Here is a 22,474-nt window from a genome sequence, read left to right as displayed (position 1 = left end):
TTTGTCCTGTTGCGTAAATAATGTGTCCTAATATTGGTTGCATATCTTTTCATATTAAGTCGGCATTTTTTAAGTGTAGATTTAAAACTGAGTTGCTTCTTAAATTTTTTTTTTCATTTAAAAAAGTGGCGTTGTCGGCTCGGAATCAATACCAAAATCCTTAAGTGATGGTCAAAATATTTGGATCTAAATATAGTTTTTGCACTTTATGTGGGTTAGGTTAACCGAAACTATCCTAATTTAGTTTATTTCCAGAGGGTTATGGATTCAGTCCCAGATATCGGAAAATATAAAATATGGTCCAAGTTTGCTGAATAATTGACCTATACTCTTAAAAGAAAAATAATTGTCATCCGAAGCTTATCACGTTAATCTGGGATTCTTTGTAAATTGCCTCATTTAAAATTCCAAGAATAAATTTCCCTTTGTGATTATTCCAATTAAAAACAAAAAGATATTTGAATGGGGAAAAACTGCAACTAACAATAATAACACAATCGATGAATTTCTAAATAGATGAAGGTTGAGCTATCCATATTCATGGTAATAAAAATATTGATTTTCATTGTTCGTTGAGAATTGAGTCATATGTCCAAGAAGCCCTCCATCATTTGATGTAATTTCAATACAATTTTTACAGGGATTGCAATATGGATATGGTTCTACTTTTTGAAATTTTGAATTGTTAAAGATTTTGACCTTAACTATGACCCTATTAATTTATGCACAATTTAATTAAAACCGATTTATTTTCTATGCTAACAAATCTTGTGGATATTGCATTGTCTGCCCTTTTTTTAATTGACAAACAAAAAAAATTCTACATTTATAATTAATTATTGGAAATTGTATCCATGTGAATGTATATGAGCTTAAAACAATAAAGAATAATAAATAGCCTCCATCGGTTAAATTCTAGTCTCCCCTTTCCCTTCGAAGTATTAATTATTCTTTACATTCAAAATGTTTACTCTCTATGAGTTGTTTCACCACAGTGGTCCGAAATATAAATCAATGGGAATTGAATTAAATCTTACAAGCAGGGATGAAGAATTAAATTTTGTACCAATGAGAATAAAAGAGAGTTCTACTTGGGTTCAAATTGTACCAAATTTCAAAAATAATGGATTGGAGTATAGTAACCGAAAAATACATAAAAAATTATCAATAATCCTTAAAGAAACTGGCAGAAACCAAAAAACCATTCTTCAAATTTACCTTAGTTAGAGAACTTCACAATCAGAATACCTCACAATGGCTGACACATCGCTTAGCTATAACATGGCTTGACATGAGATATTCGTGGCAAATGAGTTCAATTCATTCTTTGATCATAACGAGACAAAATTCTAATTTGATTGTTGTCTAAGACTTCATCATATTTTCGTATGAAAATATTCAGTCAAACACAAAATTGGGGTTTTGAACCCGAATGGTTCGTGAAATATCAGAATGCTATCACACAATAAAATTTGGTAATAAGACATTCAATCAAGATCTGGCTCAGTATTAAGGCTTAGACTAAAGTTCAATGGAAATACTTCATAAAATCCAAAACATGTTTTCTTTTAATCCATTTTAGGATAAAGGAAAAGTGATCTATGTGGGTCCATATTTGGTGTCTTGAATATGTTGAATATATATTTTGAATTTAATCGTTCGAAATATTGTATTTGATTCCAGATTTTAAATGGACAATTTTATCCCATTTAACTGTAATTTGGTCAGTATCTAAAAGATGTGAAAAATTTGAAAAAAATATTATTAATACAAATTGTACCAAATTTGTCATTGAAGTACAATTGTACTTTTGGGAAATTGGCTGTACCAAATTTAGTACAATTGAACTAACTCTTATATCCCTGCTTACAAGTATTGCAAGGTTGGTAGAATTGGTACTTTTGTACTTTTTGAGTTAAAAAAAACCTGTGGTACTATTTTCAATTTATAATCACACATAACTATAATTTGGTCAGTATCTAAAATATGTTAAAAATTGGACAAAATTATTATTAATACAAATTGTACCAAATTTGTCATTGAAGTACAATTGTACTTTTGGGAAATTGGCTGTACCAAATTTAGTAAAATTGTACTAACTCTTATATCCCTGCTTACAAATATTGCAAGGTTGATAGAATTGGTAATTTTGTACGTTTTGAGTTAAAAAAAACCTGTGGTACTATTTTCAATTTATAATCACACATAAAAATTGATATATTGAAAAAAGTAGTTGTAATATTTTTTTTCAATATAACTCTTAACTGAATTTAAAAGAATATTCAGTAAAAAAATTTTTTTTCTATATATTTTTTTAACAAGAATCAGCTATTGAAATTAACTGAGACAATTAAATTTAGTTTTACTTGTAATTGGTGGACGATATTCTCATTTTTGTGAACATTTTACAAAATCAATTAATTTCGTTATTGCAACCAAAAAATAACATTTTCTGTGCTCCACTGTGCATCACAGTTTATAACCATGTGCCAAAGCTCGCACTTATTGCACTTTGTTCTTTGTTCATCATTATTATTAATACAAATTGTACCAAATTTGTCATTGAAGTACAATTGTACTTTTGGGAAATTGGCTGTACCAAATTTAGTATTGGTACTTTTGTACTTTTTGAGTTAAAAAAAAAACCTGTGGTACTATTTTCAATTTATAATCACACATAACTATAATTTGGTCAGATTCTAAAATATGTTCAAAATTGGACAAAATTATTATTAATACAAATTGTACCAAATTTGTCATTGAAGTACAATTGTACTTTTGGGAAATTGGCTGTACCAAATTTAGTAAAATTGTACTAACTCTTATAACCCTGCTTACAAGTATTGCAAGGTTGATAGAATTGGTAATTTTGTACGTTTTGAGTTAAAAAAAAACCTGTGGTACTATTTTCAATTTATAATCACACATAAAAATTGATATATTGAAAAAAAAGTAGTTGTAATATTTTTTTTTCAATATAACTCTTAACTGAATTTAAAAGAATATTCAGTAAAAAAAAATTTTTTTTCTAAATATTTTTTTTAACAAGAATCAGCTATTGAAATTAATTTGTGAACATTTTACAAAATCAATTAATTTCGTTATTGCAACCAAAAAATAACATTTTCTGTGCTCCACTGTGCATCACAGTTTATACCCATGTGCCAAAGCTCGCACTTATTGCACATTGTTCTTTGTTCATCTAGAGAATATACAAGCATGTCTATTATCAGACAAAAATTTCCTTATACAATTAATGAGGACATGCAATTATTTATTGAAAAGTATACCTTGCATACGACACAAAGGCAGAGTGTCGAAGCATGGGAATAATTGTCAATGGGAAGAAATTAAATATAACTAACGAAATGTATTATTCATACTCGTATGTTTGTCTCTCAATATTTTCTGAAGATTTCAATCAAAACTGGTTTGGATATTAATATTATTATTTGGATATTAATAGAAATATAACGGGCAAGTAAGGAATAAAAATTTGCAATATTCCATCCATTATTTTGAATTTACATCCACATTCACTGCTCTTCAAACGACGGACTTGATTGACACTTCACAACAAATTCTTTAGACATACAGAAAAAATAGCATCAACATTTTCCAATTAGAATTTTGTTGAATTTTAAAATATATTTAACTAATTTTTGTGTCTTATTTTGCGAAACTGAAAGATAAGTTTTCTTTTCTGAGGTGCGAAATTGTAGACAAACGACATTTTCTTTTGACTTTAAAAATGTTATTTAAAGGCAAAAAAATATTTGAGACAATCGTCGAAGCAGTTCTGAAAAATAGGGTTTATTTGTTTGCAAAATAAAATTTTGACCAAATTGTCTAAAGAAATAAAATTTAAAAAAAAATTTCTATAGAAATAATATTTTGACCAATTTTTTTTTTTTTTGAAATAAAATGTTGACACAATTTTCTATAGCTATAAAATTTTGACATTATTTTCTATAGACATAAAAATTTCACAAAATTTTTTTATAGAAATAAAATTTTGACAAAATTTTCTATAAAAATAAAATTTTGACAAAATTTTCTATAGAAATAAAATTTTGAGAAAATTTTCTATAGAAATAAAATTTTGACAAAATTTTCTATAGAAATCAAAATTTGACAAAATTTTCTATAGAAATAAAATCTTGACAAAATTCTCTATTGAAATAAAATTTTGAGAAAATATTCTTTAGAAACAAAATTTTGAGAGAATTTTCTACATAAATAAAATTTTGACAAAATGTTCTATAGAAAATTGTTGAGAAAATATTCTTTAGAAATAAAATTTTTAGAAAATTTGCTATCAAATTAAAATTTTGACAAAATTTTCTATAGAAATGAAATTTTGACAAAATTATCTATAAAATTAAAATTTTGAAAAAACTTGCTATAGAAATCAAATGTTGACAAAATTTTCTTTAGAAATAAAATTTTGACAAAATGTTCTATAGAAATAAAATTTTGACAAAATATTCTATAGATATAAAATTTTGACAAGATTCTCTATAGAAATAAAATTTTGAGAAAATATTCTTTAGAAATAAAAATTTTAGAAAATTTTCTATAAAATTTAAATTTCTATAGAAATAAAATTTATACAAGCTTTTCGATAGAACTAAAATTTTGAAAAACTTTCTATAGAAATAAAATTTTTACAAAATTTTCTACAGAAATAATATTGAGAAAATATTTTAAAGAAATAAAATTTTGGACAAAATTTTCTATAGAAATAAAATTTTGTCACAATTTTCTATAGAAATAAAATGTTGGCAAAATTTTCTATAGAAATAAAATGTTGACAAAATTTTCTATAGAAATAAAATTTTGACAAAATTTTCTATAGAAATAAAATTTTGACAAAATTTTCTATAGAAATAAAATTTTGACAAAATTTTCTATAGAAATAAAATGTTGACAAAATTTTCTATAGAAATAAAATTTTGACAAAATTTTCTATAGAAATCAAATGTTGACAAAATTTTCTTTAGAAATAAAATTTTGACAAAATTTTCTACAGAAATAAAATTTTGACAAAATGTTCTATAGAAATAAAATTTTGACAAAATATTCTATAGATATAAAATTTTGACAAGATTCTCTATAGAAATAAAATTTTGAGAAAATATTCTTTAGAAATAAAAATTTTAGAAAATTTTCTATAAAATTTCAATTTCTATAGAAATAAAATTTTGACAAACTTTTCGATAGAACTAAAATTTTGAAAAACTTTCTATAGAAATAAAATTTTTACAAAATTTTCTACAGAAATAATATTGAGAAAATATTTTAAATAAATAAAATTTTGGACAAAATTTTCTATAGAAATAAAATTTTGTCACAATTTTCTATAGAAATAAAATGTTGGCAAAATTTTCCATAGAAATAAAATGTTGACAAAATTTTCTATAGAAATAAAATTTTGGCAAAATTTTCTATAGAAATAAAATTTTGACAAAATTTTCTATAGAAATAAAATTTTGACAAAATTTTCTATAGAAATAAAATTTTGACAAAATTTTCTATAGAAATAAAATTTTGACAAAATTTTCTATAGAAATAAAATTTTGGCAAAATTTTCTATAGAAATAAAATGTTGAGATATAAAATTTTGACAAAATTTTCTATAGAAATAATTTTGACAAAGATTTCTAAAGAAATAAAATATTGAGAAAATAGTCTCTAGAAATAAAATTTTGAGATATAAAATTTTGACACAATTTTCTATAGAAATAAAATTTTGACAAAATTTTCTATAGAAACAAAATTTTGACAAAATTTTCTATAGAAAAAAATTTTGTCAAAATTTTCTATAAAAATAAAATTTTGAAAAAATTTTCTATAGAAAAATTTTGAGAAAATATTCTTTAGAAATAAAATTTTTAGAAAATTTTGACAAAATTTTCTATAGAAATAAAATTTTGACACAATTTTCTATAGAATAAAATTTTGACAAAATTTTCTATAGAAAAAACATTTTGAAAAAATTTTCTATAGAAATAAAATTTTGACAAATTTTTCTATAGATATAAAATTTTGACAAAATTTTCTATAAAAATAATTTTGACAAAATTTTCTACAGAAATAAAATGTTGATAAAATTTTCTATAGAAATAAAATTTTGGCAAAATTTTCTATAGAAATAAAATTTTGACAAAATTTTCTGTATAAATTAAATTGAGATAAAATTTTCTATAGAAATAAAATTTTGAATAAATTTTCTATAGAAATAAAATTTTGAAAAAATTTTCTATAGAAATAAAATTTTGAGAAAATTTTCTATAGAAATAAAATGTTGAGAAAATATTCTTTAGAAATAAAATTTAAACAAAATTTTCTAGAGATATAAAATTTTGACAAAATATTCTTTAGAAATAAAATTTTGACAAAATATTCTTTAGAAATACAATTTTGACAAAATTTTCTATAGAAATAAAATTTTGATTATTAATTTTGTTCGGCTTGAGGTAATAGAAACAATCGATTATTGATGTGTTTTAATATTTACTTCCAATATTTCGGTTAGTGCCACTAACCATCTTCTGGGATTTTGTATATGAGTTCGTGTGCTGCTGAACAGCGAACAGCAGCATCAACAATACTCAAAAATACGTAAATAAAATTGTGACAAAATTTTCTATAGTAATAAAATTTTGCAATATAAATATATATTTTTTTGTTTTTTAGTTTTTTTGTAAACTTTTCTCTAAATTTTGATACATTATTTTGGGCTCAAATGGTTTCAGACGGACGGATGCTGCTAGATCGATGGAATAAATGGTTTGATTGAACTTTGTATAGTTATGTCTAGCTTCACTTAGTCAGTTTCTTATTTTTTTATTACAATATGAAAATAATAATCATTTAAACATTTTTTGTGATGACCCTTGATTCTATATAATGTGTTTATATATAGTTTTTTATTACATAGCTTCAACTTTGTGACTTGAAAATTATTCACTCGAATTATCTAAAGTACAAATATTATTTTAATCACTCTTGTAGTAAAAATGTTTTATGCGGTGAAATGTCAAGAAGTTAAAATGAAACAGGGAAATGAAATAAGTTAAATGTTATATGAAATACCTGTACAAGGGTTTAAAAAGCTTATGAATTAACACAAGTATGTATCATTAAGCTGTTTTTTTTTTTTATACCCTGCACCACACTGTGGAACAGGGTAATATAAGTTAGTGCATATGTTTGCAACACCCAGAAGAAGACGAGATAGACATATGGTGTCATTGGCAAAAATGCTTTCGACAATTGGCAAAAATGCTTTCGACAAAAATGGTCAAAATACCAACATTTTCCTTGTAAAATCGCTACTGCTTAGTCGAAAAGTTTTAAAAATGACTCTAATTTTCCTAAACTTCTAATACATATATATCGAGCGATAAATCATAAATAAACTTTTGCAAAGTTTCCTTAAAATTTCTGCAGATTGAAATGTTTACCATATTTTTTTACTAACACCCTGGTGCATTAGCCGACTTAAATTTTGAGTCTATAGATTTTGTAGAAGTCTATCAAATTCTGTCCAGATAAAGTTATATTTAAATGTATGTATTTGGGATAAACCTTTATATATAGCACCCAACACATTTGACGGATGTGATATGGTATCGAAAATGTAGATCTACAAAGTGGTGCAGGGTATAATATAGTCGGCCCCGCCCGATTTTAGACTTTCCTTACTTGTTTTTAATTATAATTGGTTAATTTATAATTTGCAGTTCATTCGATGCAATATGGATACGAATGAATCAAATGTAGTTTTGGAAAAAATGCCTTTCACAAAAATTGAAATTAAAAAACTAATAAATAAAGCATGCCTACTACAGCTTAATATTTCAACTTTTTTTTAAATTAGAAAATATATACCGCCTCTCTACTTTTCCTACACAAAATAAGAATAAAAACTTTTTTTATTTATTGACAACGTGTTTACCAAGATACTTGTATTCTCATCTATTGTATTTTCTATAGGTTAAAGCTGTTCAAATTTGCATTATTTGTAGAAAGATTCTATAGCGATTGAACTACAGTCATAGAAACTAGAAAATGTGTATTTAAATAATGATTTAAGATAGATAGATTTAAGATAGTGGATTATTTAGAATTAATTTCAATTATTATTTCTTTCTTTATGTAAAAACAGTAAAAGTTCTTTATAGACTAGTTTGCATTCATAGGTTTTCATAAATAAATATCTAGATTATGTTGAATAAATTATTTTTAATTGTTTTTCTTATGAAGAGTTGAGAATATTTAGAATATAACGAAATAACGGAGTTCTAATAATAATAATATGCCATTCTTTATAATGTGTCAAGGTTTCAATAATCGTTTCCTATTCTATTTCCGCTGACTGAATGAATCTAATGAGGTGGTTTTATACTCTTCACCTTAGGATGGGGGTATATTAAATTTGTTTGTCTTTTTGTAACCCATCCAAATATTGCTCTCAGAGCCCAAATTTTAGGTTGGATATAGTGGCAGTTCATTATTTCAGGTATAAATGATTTTGTCAAAATTTTATTTCTATAGAAAATTTTATCAAAATTTTATTTCTATGGACAATTTTGTCAAAATTTTATTTCTATAGAAAATTTTGCAAAATATTATTTCTATAGAAAATTTTGTCCAAAATTTTATTTATGTAGAAAATTTTATCATAAATTTATTTTTGTAGAAAATTTTATCATAAATTTATTTCTGTAGAAAATTTTGTCAAAATTTTATTTCTATAGAAAATTTTGTCGAAATTTTATTCCTATAGAAAATTGTGACAAAATTTTATTTCTATAGAAAATTTTGCCCAAAATTTTATTTATATAGAAAATTTGGCCAAAATTTTATTTCTATAGAAAATATTGTCAACATTTTATTTCTATAGAAAATTTTGTCAACATTTTATTTCTATAGAAAATTTTGTCAAAATTTTATTTTTACAGAAAATTTTGTCAACATTTTATTTCAATAGAAAATTTTGTAAAAATTTTAGTTCTTCAGAAAATTTTCTCAAAATTTTTTTTTAGAAATATTTGTCAAAATTTTATTTCTATAGATAGATAGATTTAAGATAGTGGATTATTTAGAATTAATTTCAATTATTATTTCTTTCTTTATGTAAAAACAGTAAAAGTTCTTTATAGACTAGTTTGCATTCATAGGTTTTCATAAATAAATATCTAGATTATGTTGAATAAATTATTTTTAATTGTTTTTCTTATGAAGAGTTGAGAATATTTAGAATATAACGAAATAACGGAGTTCTAATAATAATAATATGCCATTCTTTATAATGTGTCAAGGTTTCAATAATCGTTTCCTATTCTATTTCCGCTGACTGAATGAATCTAATGAGGTGGTTTTATACTCTTCACCTTAGGATGGGGGTATATTAAATTTGTTTGTCTTTTTGTAACCCATCCAAATATTGCTCTCAGAGCCCAAATTTTAGGTTGGATATAGTGGCAGTTCATTATTTCAGGTATAAATGATTTTGTCAAAATTTTATTTCTATAGAAAATTTTATCAAAATTTTATTTCTATGGACAATTTTGTCAAAATTTTATTTCTATAGAAAATTTTGCAAAATATTATTTCTATAGAAAATTTTGTCCAAAATTTTATTTATGTAGAAAATTTTATCATAAATTTATTTTTGTAGAAAATTTTATCATAAATTTATTTCTGTAGAAAATTTTGTCAAAATTTTATTTCTATAGAAAATTTTGTCGAAATTTTATTCCTATAGAAAATTGTGACAAAATTTTATTTCTATAGAAAATTTTGCCCAAAATTTTATTTATATAGAAAATTTGGCCAAAATTTTATTTCTATAGAAAATATTGTCAACATTTTATTTCTATAGAAAATTTTGTCAACATTTTATTTCTATAGAAAATTTTGTCAAAATTTTATTTTTACAGAAAATTTTGTCAACATTTTATTTCAATAGAAAATTTTGTAAAAATTTTAGTTCTTCAGAAAATTTTCTCAAAATTTTTTTTTAGAAATATTTGTCAAAATTTTATTTCTATAGATAGATAGATTTAAGATAGTGGATTATTTAGAATTAATTTCAATTATTATTTCTTTCTTTATGTAAAAACAGTAAAAGTTCTTTATAGACTAGTTTGCATTCATAGGTTTTCATAAATAAATATCTAGATTATGTTGAATAAATTATTTTTAATTGTTTTTCTTATGAAGAGTTGAGAATATTTAGAATATAACGAAATAACGGAGTTCTAATAATAATAATATGCCATTCTTTATAATGTGTCAAGGTTTCAATAATCGTTTCCTATTCTATTTCCGCTGACTGAATGAATCTAATGAGGTGGTTTTATACTCTTCACCTTAGGATGGGGGTATATTAAATTTGTTTGTCTTTTTGTAACCCATCCAAATATTGCTCTCAGAGCCCAAATTTTATGTTGGATATAGTGGCAGTTCATTATTTCAGGTATAAATGATTTTGTCAAAATTTTATTTCTATAGAAAATTTTATCAAAATTTTATTTCTATGGACAATTTTGTCAAAATTTTATTTCTATAGAAAATTTTGCAAAATATTATTTCTATAGAAAATTTTGTCCAAAATTTTATTTATGTAGAAAATTTTATCATAAATTTATTTTTGTAGAAAATTTTATCATAAATTTATTTCTGTAGAAAATTTTGTCAAAATTTTATTTCTATAGAAAATTTTGTCAAAATTTTATGTCTATAGAAAATTTTGTCGAAATTTTATTCCTATAGAAAATTGTGACAAAATTTTATTTCTATAGAAAATTTTGCCCAAAATTTTATTTATATAGAAAATTTGGCCAAAATTTTATTTCTATAGAAAATATTGTCAACATTTTATTTCTATAGAAAATTTTGTCAACATTTTATTTCTATAGAAAATTTTGTCAAAATTTTATTTTTACAGAAAATTTTGTCAACATTTTATTTCAATAGAAAATTTTGTAAAAATTTTAGTTCTTCAGAAAATTTTCTCAAAATTTTTTTTTAGAAATATTTGTCAAAATTTTATTTCTATAGATAGATAAAGGGTGATACGGTCAAAATTTGGTCAATATAAACTTGACGCATTTCTTTCAATTTTGCATTTAAAAACCTGAACTCCCCTCATTTTGAAGGTGTGTGTGTGTAGAATGTTGCTCCTATTTTGATTTTGGAATTCACTCTTCATTTGTCAAAATGCCGTCCAAGCAAGAAGAGCAGCGTATCAAAATTTTGCTCGCGCATCGCGAAAATCCGAGCTACTCGCACGCAAAGCTGGCAAACTCGCTAAAAGTTGCCAAATCAACCGTTACAAATGTAATTAAAGTGTTTGGGGAACGTTTGTCGACAGCCAGGAAGTCTGGATCGGGGGGAAATCGAAAACCGGAAGCCGCTGAGACGACAAAGAGAGTTGCCGGTAGTTTCAAGCGAAACCCTAACCTCTCTCTCCGAGATGCCGCAAATAAGCTGGGTGTATCGTCTACAACCGTGCATCGAGCCAAAAAACGAGCCGGACTATCGTCTTACAAGAAGGTAGTGACTCCAAATCGCGATGATAAACAAAATACGACGGCCAAAGCGCGATCCCGGAGGCTGTACACGACGATGCTGACGAAGTTTGACTGCGTGGTAATGGACGACGAAACCTACGTCAAAGCTGACTACAAGCAGCTTCCGGGACAGGAGTTTTATACGGCAAAAGGAAGGGGAAAGGTAGCAGATATTTTCAAGCACATACAACTGTCAAAGTTCGCAAAGAAATATCTGGTTTGGCAAGCCATCTGTACCTGTGGCTTGAAAAGCAGCATTTTCATAGCTTCCGGGACTGTCAACCAAGAAATTTACGTGAAAGAGTGTTTGAATAAACGTCTGCTGCCTTTCCTGAAGAAACACGGTTGTTCCGTACTGTTTTGGCCGGATTTGGCATCTTGCCATTACGGTAAAAAGGCCATGGAGTGGTACGCCGCCAACAACGTGCAGGTGGTTCCCAAGGACAAGAACCCTACCAACACGCCAGAGCTCCGCCCAATTGAGAAATACTGGGCTATTGTCAAGCGGAACTAAAGAAGACCAAAAAAACTACTAAGGACGAGCAGCAGTTCAAGGCAAACTGGCTTTCTACGGCGAAGAAGGTGGACAAGGTGGCTGTACAAAATCTGATGGCAAGTGTCAAGCGTGAGACCCGGCAATTCGGATTTGGAAAAGCGAAAGCCTAACTGAATATTTTTCCTGAATTTTATACTAATTGAACTTGAAAAAGAACTTTAATTTGATTTTTTAAATAAACGATTTCACCGATTTACACGCGTTTTCCCTTGACCAAATTTTGACCGTATCACCCTTTAGATTTAAGATAGTGGATTATTTAGAATTAATTTCAATTATTATTTCTTTCTTTATGTAAAAACAGTAAAAGTTCTTTATAGACTAGTTTGCATTCATAGGTTTTCATAAATAAATATCTAGATTATGTTGAATAAATTATTTTTAATTGTTTTTCTTATGAAGAGTTGAGAATATTTAGAATATAACGAAATAACGGAGTTCTAATAATAATAATATGCCATTCTTTATAATGTGTCAAGGTTTCAATAATCGTTTCCTATTCTATTTCCGCTGACTGAATGAATCTAATGAGGTGGTTTTATACTCTTCACCTTAGGATGGGGGTATATTAAATTTGTTTGTCTTTTTGTAACCCATCCAAATATTGCTCTCAGAGCCCAAATTTTAGGTTGGATATAGTGGCAGTTCATTATTTCAGGTATAAATGATTTTGTCAAAATTTTATTTCTATAGAAAATTTTATCAAAATTTTATTTCTATGGACAATTTTGTCAAAATTTTATTTCTATAGAAAATTTTGCAAAGTATTATTTCTATAGAAAATTTTGTCCAAAATTTTATTTATGTAGAAAATTTTATCATAAATTTATTTTTGTAGAAAATTTTATCATAAATTTATTTCTGTAGAAAATTTTGTCGAAATTTTATTCCTATAGAAAATTTTGTCGAAATTTTATTCCTATAGAAAATTGTGACAAAATTTTATTTCTATAGAAAATTTTGCCCAAAATTTTATTTATATAGAAAATTTGGCCAAAATTTTATTTCTATAGAAAATATTGTCAACATTTTATTTCTATAGAAAATTTTGTCAACATTTTATTTCTATAGAAAATTTTGTCAAAATTTTATTTTTACAGAAAATTTTGTCAACATTTTATTTCAATAGAAAATTTTGTAAAAATTTTAGTTCTTCAGAAAATTTTCTCAAAATTTTTTTTTAGAAATATTTGTCAAAATTTTATTTCTATAGAAAATTTTGTCAAAATTTTATTTCTATAGAAAATGTTATCAAAATTTTATTTCTATAGAAAATTTTGTCAAAATTTTATTTCTATAGAAAATTCTGTCAAAATTTTATTTCTATAGAAAATTCTGTCAAAATTTCATTTCTATAGAAAATTTTGCCAAAATTTTATTTCTATAGAAAATTTTATCAAAATTTAATTTTATAGAAAATTTTGTGTCTATAGAAAATTTTGTCAAAATTTTATTTCTATAGAAAATTTTGTCAAAATGTTATTTCTATAGAAAATTTTGTCTAAATTTTATTTCTATAGTAAATTCTGCCAAAATTTTATTTCTATAGAAATTTTTTTTCAAAATTTTATTTTATAGAAAATTTTGTCACAATTTTATTTCTATAGAAAATTTTGTCAAAATTTTATTTTTACAGAAAATTTTGTCAACATTTAATTTCAATAGAAAATTTTGTAAAAATTTTAGTTCTTCAGAAAATTTTCTCAAAATTTTATTTTTATAGAAATTTTTGTCAAAATTTTATTTCTATAGAAAATTTTGTCAAAATTTTATTTCTATAGAAAATTTTGTCAAAATTTTATTTTTTTCCATTTGTTTTGTTTTGTTATTGTTGGTTTTGTTCTTTAAGCATTGTTGTCGTTTTTTTATTTCAGCTTAAAACCATACATTGACTAAACTACAAGAGTAGCTTAACCAACAGAGGAAAAGAATGTTTGTCAAATTTATTTGGGCAAAGCCCTATAGACTGCAAGATGGTTGGATGGACGCACGTTTCGGAATTACCACATTCCTCATCAGCATCCTCTACTTGCAGCAAAACTATCAACCAATTATCAGGTTGATAGTTTTGCTGCAAGTAGATATGTTTGTTTCGAATTCATTTGGCATAAGCCGGCTATCAATGTAACACCTTTTTTCGGAGGGTTCAAGTGTGGTTTTTGTTGGGTTTAATAAACTGCCTGAATTTATTCTGATAATTGGTTGATAGTTTTGCTGCAAGTAGAGGATGCTGATGAGGAATGTGGTAATTCCGAAACGTGCGTCCATCCAACCATCTTGCAGTCTATAGGGCTTTGCCCAAATAAATTTGACAAACATTCTTTTCCTCTGTTGGTTAAGCTACTCTTGTAGTTTAGTCAATGTATGGTTTTAAGCTGAAATAAAAAAACGACAACAATGCTTAAAGAACAAAACCAACAATAACAAAACAAAACAAATGGAAAAAGAAGAGGAGGCACGCTCAAAATAAACCCAGCCATGTGAATTCAAATCGATGATTTGACAGTGGCATAGGAAAAGAGATATGTTTGTTTCGAATTCATTTGGCATAAGCCGGCTATCAATGTAAAACCTTTTTTCGGAGGGTTCAAGTGTGGTTTTTGTTGGGTTTAATAAACTGCCTGAATTTATTCTGATAATTGGTTGATAGTTTTGCTGCAAGTAGAGGATGCTGATGAGGAATGTGGTAATTCCGAAACGTGCGTCCATCCAACCATCTTGCAGTCTATAGGGCTTTGCCCAAATAAATTTGACAAACATTCTTTTCCTCTGTTGGTTAAGCTACTCTTGTAGTTTAGTCAATGTATGGTTTTAAGCTGAAATAAAAAAAACGACAACAAATTTTATTTCTGTAGAAAATGTTATCAAAATTTTATTTCTATAGAAAATTCTGTCAAAATTTTATTTCTATAGAAAATTCTGTCAAAATTTTATTTCTATAGAAAATTCTGTCAACATTTTATTTCTATAGAAAATTTTGTCAAAATTTTATTTTTATAGAAAATTTTGTCAAAATTTTATTTCTATAGAAAATTTTGTCAAAATTTTATTTCTATAGAAAATTTTGTCAAGATTTTATTTCTATAGAAAATTTTGTCAAAATTTTATTTCTATAGAAAATTTTGTCAAAATTTTATTTCTACCAGAACATCAAGGATTCTGCCAATCTACCAAACAGTAGTAATCTACCATCTTTGGTAAAATTCTACCAACTGTGGCAACCGTGATGATAATTAATTTTTAAATTTCCTTGTCGACGAGAGATCGCCTCCGAGTAAAATTTACCAGAGAGAATAAAAACACAAGAGGACGAAAATTTCTCTTCTACAAAAACAACAAATATCAACCGTATAGATGTCGCACAATGCCTGCAGCGTTGGTATTACCGACGTTGCGGTCGAAGCGCTGTTTTGATAAATTGTTTATTCGTCCTCTTGTCTTTTAATTCTCTCTGGAATTTACAACTCCTCATTTCCCATTTATTGATAAATATCCATTTTCAATTATTAACCATCTGGCAACATTAACCAATTAAAATAAAAAAAATAATCGTTGCTATTCTAGTTAGAACGAAAAAGAAACGAATGAATATCCAAACAAACGAAAGAAGAGCAGCTTTGGTCAGATAGATAACCGAATGAGAGATACCAAATACCCAATGAGGTATACAAAAACAACAACAATAGCACGAATTTCTATGACGTATACATGCCACAAAACCAAAACAAGTACTACTCAGACAAAGAGCTAAAACTCGGTATGGTGGCAATATCAAAAATCACAAAGAATATTCGTTTGTTCACTTGATCGTCTACGTTTCGTATCAGAACAAAAAAAAAAAAAAAAAAACAAACACATGTGAAAGGGAAGAATGGCAAGAACAAATATAAAACAAAAACACAAAAATCATTGAATCAGAATGTAACAGGGATGATGAAAAACATTGATGAACAATGGTACTAAAAAGTGTACGATTTAAAGAAAAATGTCTTTGGCGCCATGAGAAGTTGAAAAAAGGAATTTAGTAGAAAATTTTTAAAAATCGACTCAAAGAATTGTAAAAATAGAAAAATGCTCTCAAATGATATTCATGTACTAAATAAATAAGAGCAAGAGCTGCCCGAAGCCCGAACTACCCAGACACGCTCCAAGGCAAGTGGTATAAAGATTGCTACATCAGCTTGAAGCCTTCGACGCCAAAATGGAGTGTTGATCTTTCTCCTGATTGACCTAGAGGAGATACGCTTATAAGATAGGTTACTCAAATCTTCTCAGTGTTGTCAGACGATTTTTAAAACTTACCTCAAATATTCAAAAATCAAAATTACTCTCGATCTTTTTCAAATACCCGCAAAATTTGTTTAGGAATATAAATGGGTACTAAATAGTTTTCCAAAATTTGTGAAAAATATTTTAGTGATAGATAAAAATTCAAGCTTCCAAGCTTAAATAATCAGCACCACCATAATGGTTTTCTTTGAAACCCCTTCGTTGTAGCGGGTTACTCGATAATACACAGTATTTCAGGTGGATTTGAAAAAACGTACTACCTTAAGAAGATCGGTTTGAATGAGACTTCATCAGATTCTGGATTTATAAGAAACATTTTTGTTTGAGTTTTAGAGCAATCTCAAACATCTCGTGTAGTCATGAAAGAAAATGATAAAGTAACGACTTGATTTGAAATGACTACCAGATGTAAAATCTAGAAATTTTACTTTTAATTTGGATGACCTGTGTGTCATCTATCCCCTCAAGAAGTGAAATCAGGAGATCAGTCTATATGGGGCCTAAACAAAACAGGGAGCAATACAAACTAAATTCCCCTCAAGAAGTGAAAACAGGAGATCGTTCTATAAGGAGGCTTACTAAAAAGGGACCGATAGAAACTAAATTCGACACAGCTCTTTGTAGACTTAAAATTAAATATTTTATGTTTTAAATTTCAGGCAAAGTACACCTATACCAAAACATGAACCAATGCAAACCATATGGGCATCAACCAACTCGGATAAAAATTGATGTTTGCAGTAGCGCATGAACACGCCACATCCAGCATACCTATTTTTGGACCTAAAATATCTGTCGATTTCCAATTTCAGCCAAATCGACAAAAACTACCTATATACCGAAATTCTATGGTATAAAAATAAAATTCAATATGTATTTCAATTTAAAAGGCAGGTAAAATAAAATAATTTAAGCCATAAATATTAAATCAAATTAATTTACCAGAATTTTTAAGTGAAAATACGGTTTATTAAGCAGAAAAATAAACAAAACAAAATTATTAATGTTTAACATAAAGGGTGATACGGTCAAAATTTGGTCAATATAAACTTGACGTATTTCTTTCAATTTTGCATTTAAAAAACACCCCTCATATTGAAAGTGTGTGTGTGTAGAATGTTGCTCGTATTTTGATTTTGGAATTCACTCTTCAGTTGTCAAAATGCCGTCCAAGCAAGAAGAGCAGCGTATCAAAATTTTGCTCGCGCATCGCGAAAATCCGAGCTACTCGCACGCAAAGCTGGCAAAATCGCTAAAAGTTGCCAAATCAACCGTTACAAATGTAATTAAAGTGTTTGGGGAACGTTTGTCGACAGCCAGGAAGTCTGGATCGGGGGGAAATCGAAAACCGGAAGCCGCTGAGACGACAAAGAGAGTTGCCGGCAGTTTCAAGCGAAACCCTAACCTCTCTCTCCGAGATGCCGCAAATAAGCTGGGTGTATCGTCTACAACCGTGCATCGAGCCAAAAAACGAGCCGGACTATCGACTTACAAGAAGGTAGTGACTCCAAATCGCGATGATAAACAAAATACGACGGCCAAATCGCGATCCCGGAGGTTGTACACGACGATGCTGACGAAGTTTTACTGCGTGGTAATGGACGACGAAACCTACGTCAAAGCCGACTACAAGCAGCTTCCGGGACAGGAGTTTTATATGGCAAAAGGAAGGGGAAAGGTAGCAGATATTTTTCAGCACATAAAACTGTCAAAGTTCGCAAAGAAATATCTGGTTTGGCAAGCCATCTGTACCTGTGGCTTGAAAAGCAGCATTTTCATAGCTTCCGGGACTGTCAACCAAGAAATTTACGTGAAAGAGTGTTTGAATGAACGTCTGCTGCCTTTCCTGAAGAAACACGGTTGTTCCGTACTGTTTTGGCCGGATTTGGCATCTTGCCATTACGGTAAAAAGGCCATGGAGTAGTACATCGCCAACAACGTGCAGGTGGTTCCCAATGACAAGAACCCTCCCAACACGCCAGAGCTCCGCCCAATTGAGAAATACTGGGCTATTGTCAAGCGGAACCTAAAGAAGACCAAAAAACTGCTAAGGACGAGCAGCAGTTCAAGGCAAACTGGCTTTCTGCGGCGAAGAAGGTGGACAAGGTGGCTGTACAAAATCTGATGGCAGGTGTCAAGCGTGAGGCCCGGCAATTCGGATTTGGAAAAGCGAAAGCCTAACTGAATATTTTTCCTGAATTTTATACTAATTGAACTTGAAAAAGAAATTTAATTTGATTTTATAAATAAACGATTTCACCGATTTACACGCGTTTTCCCTTGACCATTTTGACCGCATCACCCTTTAGTTCGTATCGAAGTCATGGGAATAAAAACAGATGTTGTTCTTGTTGTTTTTGTGAGTTGTGATTTAATTCAAATGTGTCCAATATTTCCAAATGTTCCCCGATGCTCGTCCTCAGGGAAATTACTTTAAACAAATAACACAAAAACATTCACCAGATATTTAAAAAATATATATCTCATAGGGATAAGTGCATTTAGAAGCAACTAAAATCTATAGGAAATTTTTGTACAATATTTCGATAAATGGTCCGTATCAATCTTAAAATTCATCCGTCTTTCTGCAGGCACTTTTATAATATGCAGCATCTCCAACGTAAATCTCCTTTAATAGTTGTTTTTTGCATAAAAATATCTACGTCCTTAAGGCTTGGTTTATGTCCTGTTAAAGTGCATAGTGCTGCAAGTACCTTCTTTTGCTTCAAGGGATTGTCAAAGACTTTCTGATCAGATTCAGTTTTCGTTTTACCAACATATGCTTTTTGACAAATATCCGAATCATTTCCATCGCATTTGATCTTATACACTACGTTCGATTTTTTCATCTTTCTTGATTTTGGATTTTGTCTTGCTCTACACGGATGAAAAAGACTGTTTTTCATATGTTTGGCTATAAACATTATATGTTTGGAACACAAATTTTTAAACACAATATTTTTGAGTGCAAGCATATAATGTTCATAAACTAGCATAACATGTTTGGGACATATATGTTAATATGTTAGAACATATTATGTTTGGGACATAAAATGTTCGTAAATATAATATGCTTGGATGCAAACATATATTAATTTAGAAATAGCCTATAAACATATATGTGTTTAGTAGCTTGGAGCGCTATTTAACAGGGAGCGATATTGAATTAAGTTGGTGGTTGTTGCTTGTTATTACAAAATTAACATTTTATTTTTCCTTGGGTAATTGATCAGCTACTTCTTTGATCCTTACAAACTGTGTGGTCCGCTGTTCGAATCCCCGTCCGGCAAAAGGTAAAATTAAAATAAAAAAATCATACAATTGAATAATTTCTTCTACAATGTTTGTATTACAGAAAAAGGTGCTAAGAACTAAAAAATCTCGCGGAAGTGAGAAAGATGTGGGGGAATATACAATTGGGCAGAAACAAAATGTTGAGCATTCAGGTCGAAAACCTATGTTGTTAGCACCTATATTACCTGTTTATTTTCATAATTCATTATGATTGTAAATATATAAATAAATAAATAAAATTTTGAGCACAATATTGTTTGGGAGAATTTTTTTTAAGCATATAATATTTTTGGGTGCAAAATGCTTCCAAACATATTATATGTTCACATAATAACATATTGTTTTTTAGAAGACAACATTATTGAATTTGGATGCAAAAATACAAAATGTTTGGAACTTAGACTACCCAAACATATATTGTTTAGACCTATATGCTTTCAAACATATTATATATTGGAAGAGATCAAACATATAAATGTTTGGGCAATAGCCAAAAATGTATATGCTTGAAGCAAAATATGTTTGGGAGTATATGTTACAGAAGCGATTTTTTGTGAGCGTGTAGAATTTATTTAATGTATTCACAAACTATAACTGCAGATGATTTAGAAACCTTCCAAAATTTGTAAATCACCTGCAGTTATAGTTTTTTTGGAAGTAAATAATTTAATAATTTCACTTGTAGGTAAAAATTATGACACCGTTTCACTGAATTTGCTTCACTTCTTAATGTGTGATCTGAATTCAGCGTTTTGGAAAAAAATCGTAATTTTTCTTGAATGTATTAGCATTTTTTTCAGCAAAATTTTTAAAAAAGGGTCTTATACAAAGTTGAATTAAAAGAACTTCCTATATAGGGAAAATAAAGCAAGTCTTTGGGAAGATATGTATGGAAGTGATTTTAAAGTTGTGCCTTTAGAACAGCTACCATTTTTTTTGCTGGAATTTTTAACTAATACAGCTTAGTTCAAAATTCCAAACGCAGATGGCAATCCGATTTCACAAATTAAGTAAACATTTTTGACAAATTCAAGAAAGTTTATTGGACAAAATTATCATTTTTTACTTGTTAAATAAAAATAAAAAACTTTTAACACATTTTTTTTCGAAAACAAGGATTGACATATAAACATGTCTAACAGTATAACTATCAGTACTAAAATGTTTACGCAAGTACTAAGTTTTCCCATCACTGATCATTTGTGTAAAGAACTTGGAATAGTTTGGAATTTACATGAGAATATGCAAAATGACTCTGAGGCCAATGGGTTCGATTAAGTTAGAAATAACAAGAACAAAAATTAAATTAATTAAAAGAATTAAATTAAAAAACATATTTAAATAGAAAAACTACTTACTGCTGCGATTGCCTTCCTTGACACGATAGGTCAAATTATGAAAAGCCAAATCCACGGCTGGACGTTTGGGAAGATGTTGTAGAGTTTTGGTTTGGACGGGCACAATTTGAGCCTTGACATTGCTCTGGCGGTTGTCACTTAAAAGATTTTTATTTAGTAAATCGCTTTCCACCATTTTGAAGATATTTTTTTCAAAGATTAACGTATAAGAAATAAAAGGTATTTCATTCAGAACCAAATCACAGTGACTTTTTTCGCACGAAGTAAAAACAACAAAATCTAAAATCTTTATCACAATAATTTATTTGTATTTTATAAGAATTTTTTCTTTGGATTTTATTTTGATATATCTTTTTCAATAAAAATTTATATTATAACCCCTTTTTATTTTCTTTGTGGCCAGTATCGTATTTTATTTACTTTACGGTTAATACGCGTTTTCTTTGTGTTTCTTTCGCCAGCGAAAAAGGAAAAAAATCACGACGTAATTAAAAGGGTTCTTTCAAGCGTTTTGTATTCTCTTATTTGTATCTGAGTTTAATTCGGAAAAGTCTTTGATTCAACAACAACCCTCTTCGTCATCGCACACCACAACACAAAGTAAAAACCCGAAGAACAAAGAAAGAAAAATCCAACCGCTTACACACACGGTGCGATCACAACTAATTTCTATTGAACGATGTTGTGTCGCTGCCTTGCTTGGTACTCTCATTCTGTGGTGGATACTTTAGCGATTTTCATTAATGCCTGCTTTTTTGTTATTGTAGCGGGCTCAGCTGTTTGTGGTGTATTGATATGGCTAGATTGCTTCTATGTGGATGGTGGATGGAGCTATTGTGTGTATATCTATATGTGTGCATGGGAGTGTGTGGAAAATGCCCCATGCTAGCAACAAAAACATAACCCACAAAAGGTGGTGGCAATCATTATCAGTTCATTCCCACCACTGTCTTATAGGTACGTCAATACTCGCCTGTTCTGATGAGAATTTTTAATGGCTATTTACTGGTTTCTTATTTTGGTTCTCTTTCTGAAATTTTTATTGGGTCTTCTATTTTTGTGTATTTGAAATATAGTTAGACATTTTGGTCCTATATTTATTATAGAAATAAAATATAAAAAATTCTTTGTTTAATTCCTATTAGAATATTCAAATGAACCTTGCTTGTGGCTCTCTTTTTTGTTTGCTTTGTGAGGGAAATAAGTGATGCACATGTAGCGCTTTTTATATTTGTTAGATAGAAAGTGAGCCTCAAAAATAATATTTTGAAAAAAATTTCTGTAGAAATAATATTTTGAAAACTTTTCTATAGAAATAAAATTTTGACAAAAATTTCCATAGAAATAAACTTTTGACAAAATTTTCTATAGAAATAAAATTTTGACAAAAT

The 22,474-nt window shown here is 27.9% G+C and overlaps 1 protein-coding gene and 1 long non-coding RNA gene across 2 annotated transcripts in view; one reads left to right on the top strand and one right to left on the bottom strand.

The window, feature by feature from the left end:
- Window positions 1-21,730, bottom strand: part of LOC142226363 (ATP-binding cassette sub-family G member 1) — a 78,639-nt gene extending 56,909 nt beyond the window's left edge. Inside the window, exon 1 of the mRNA XM_075296344.1 lies at window positions 21,084-21,730. Coding sequence (XP_075152459.1) covers window positions 21,084-21,258 — 175 coding nt within the window. The 5' untranslated portion in view covers window positions 21,259-21,730. The remainder of the gene's footprint in view (window positions 1-21,083) is intronic.
- LOC142226364 (uncharacterized) lies at window positions 21,647-22,242 on the top strand. The gene is made up of 2 exons (XR_012719668.1): window positions 21,647-21,785; window positions 21,851-22,242. It is a non-coding gene; the product is annotated as an uncharacterized LOC142226364 (long non-coding RNA).
- The last annotated feature ends 232 nt before the right edge of the window (window positions 22,243-22,474 follow it).

This window comes from Haematobia irritans, chromosome 2 (assembly GCF_050003625.1).
Source record: "Haematobia irritans isolate KBUSLIRL chromosome 2, ASM5000362v1, whole genome shotgun sequence".
Taxonomy (NCBI): Eukaryota; Metazoa; Arthropoda; class Insecta; order Diptera; family Muscidae; genus Haematobia; species Haematobia irritans.
Note: the sequence above shows the minus strand (reverse complement) of the source record. Positions and strands in the feature narration are given on the sequence as shown.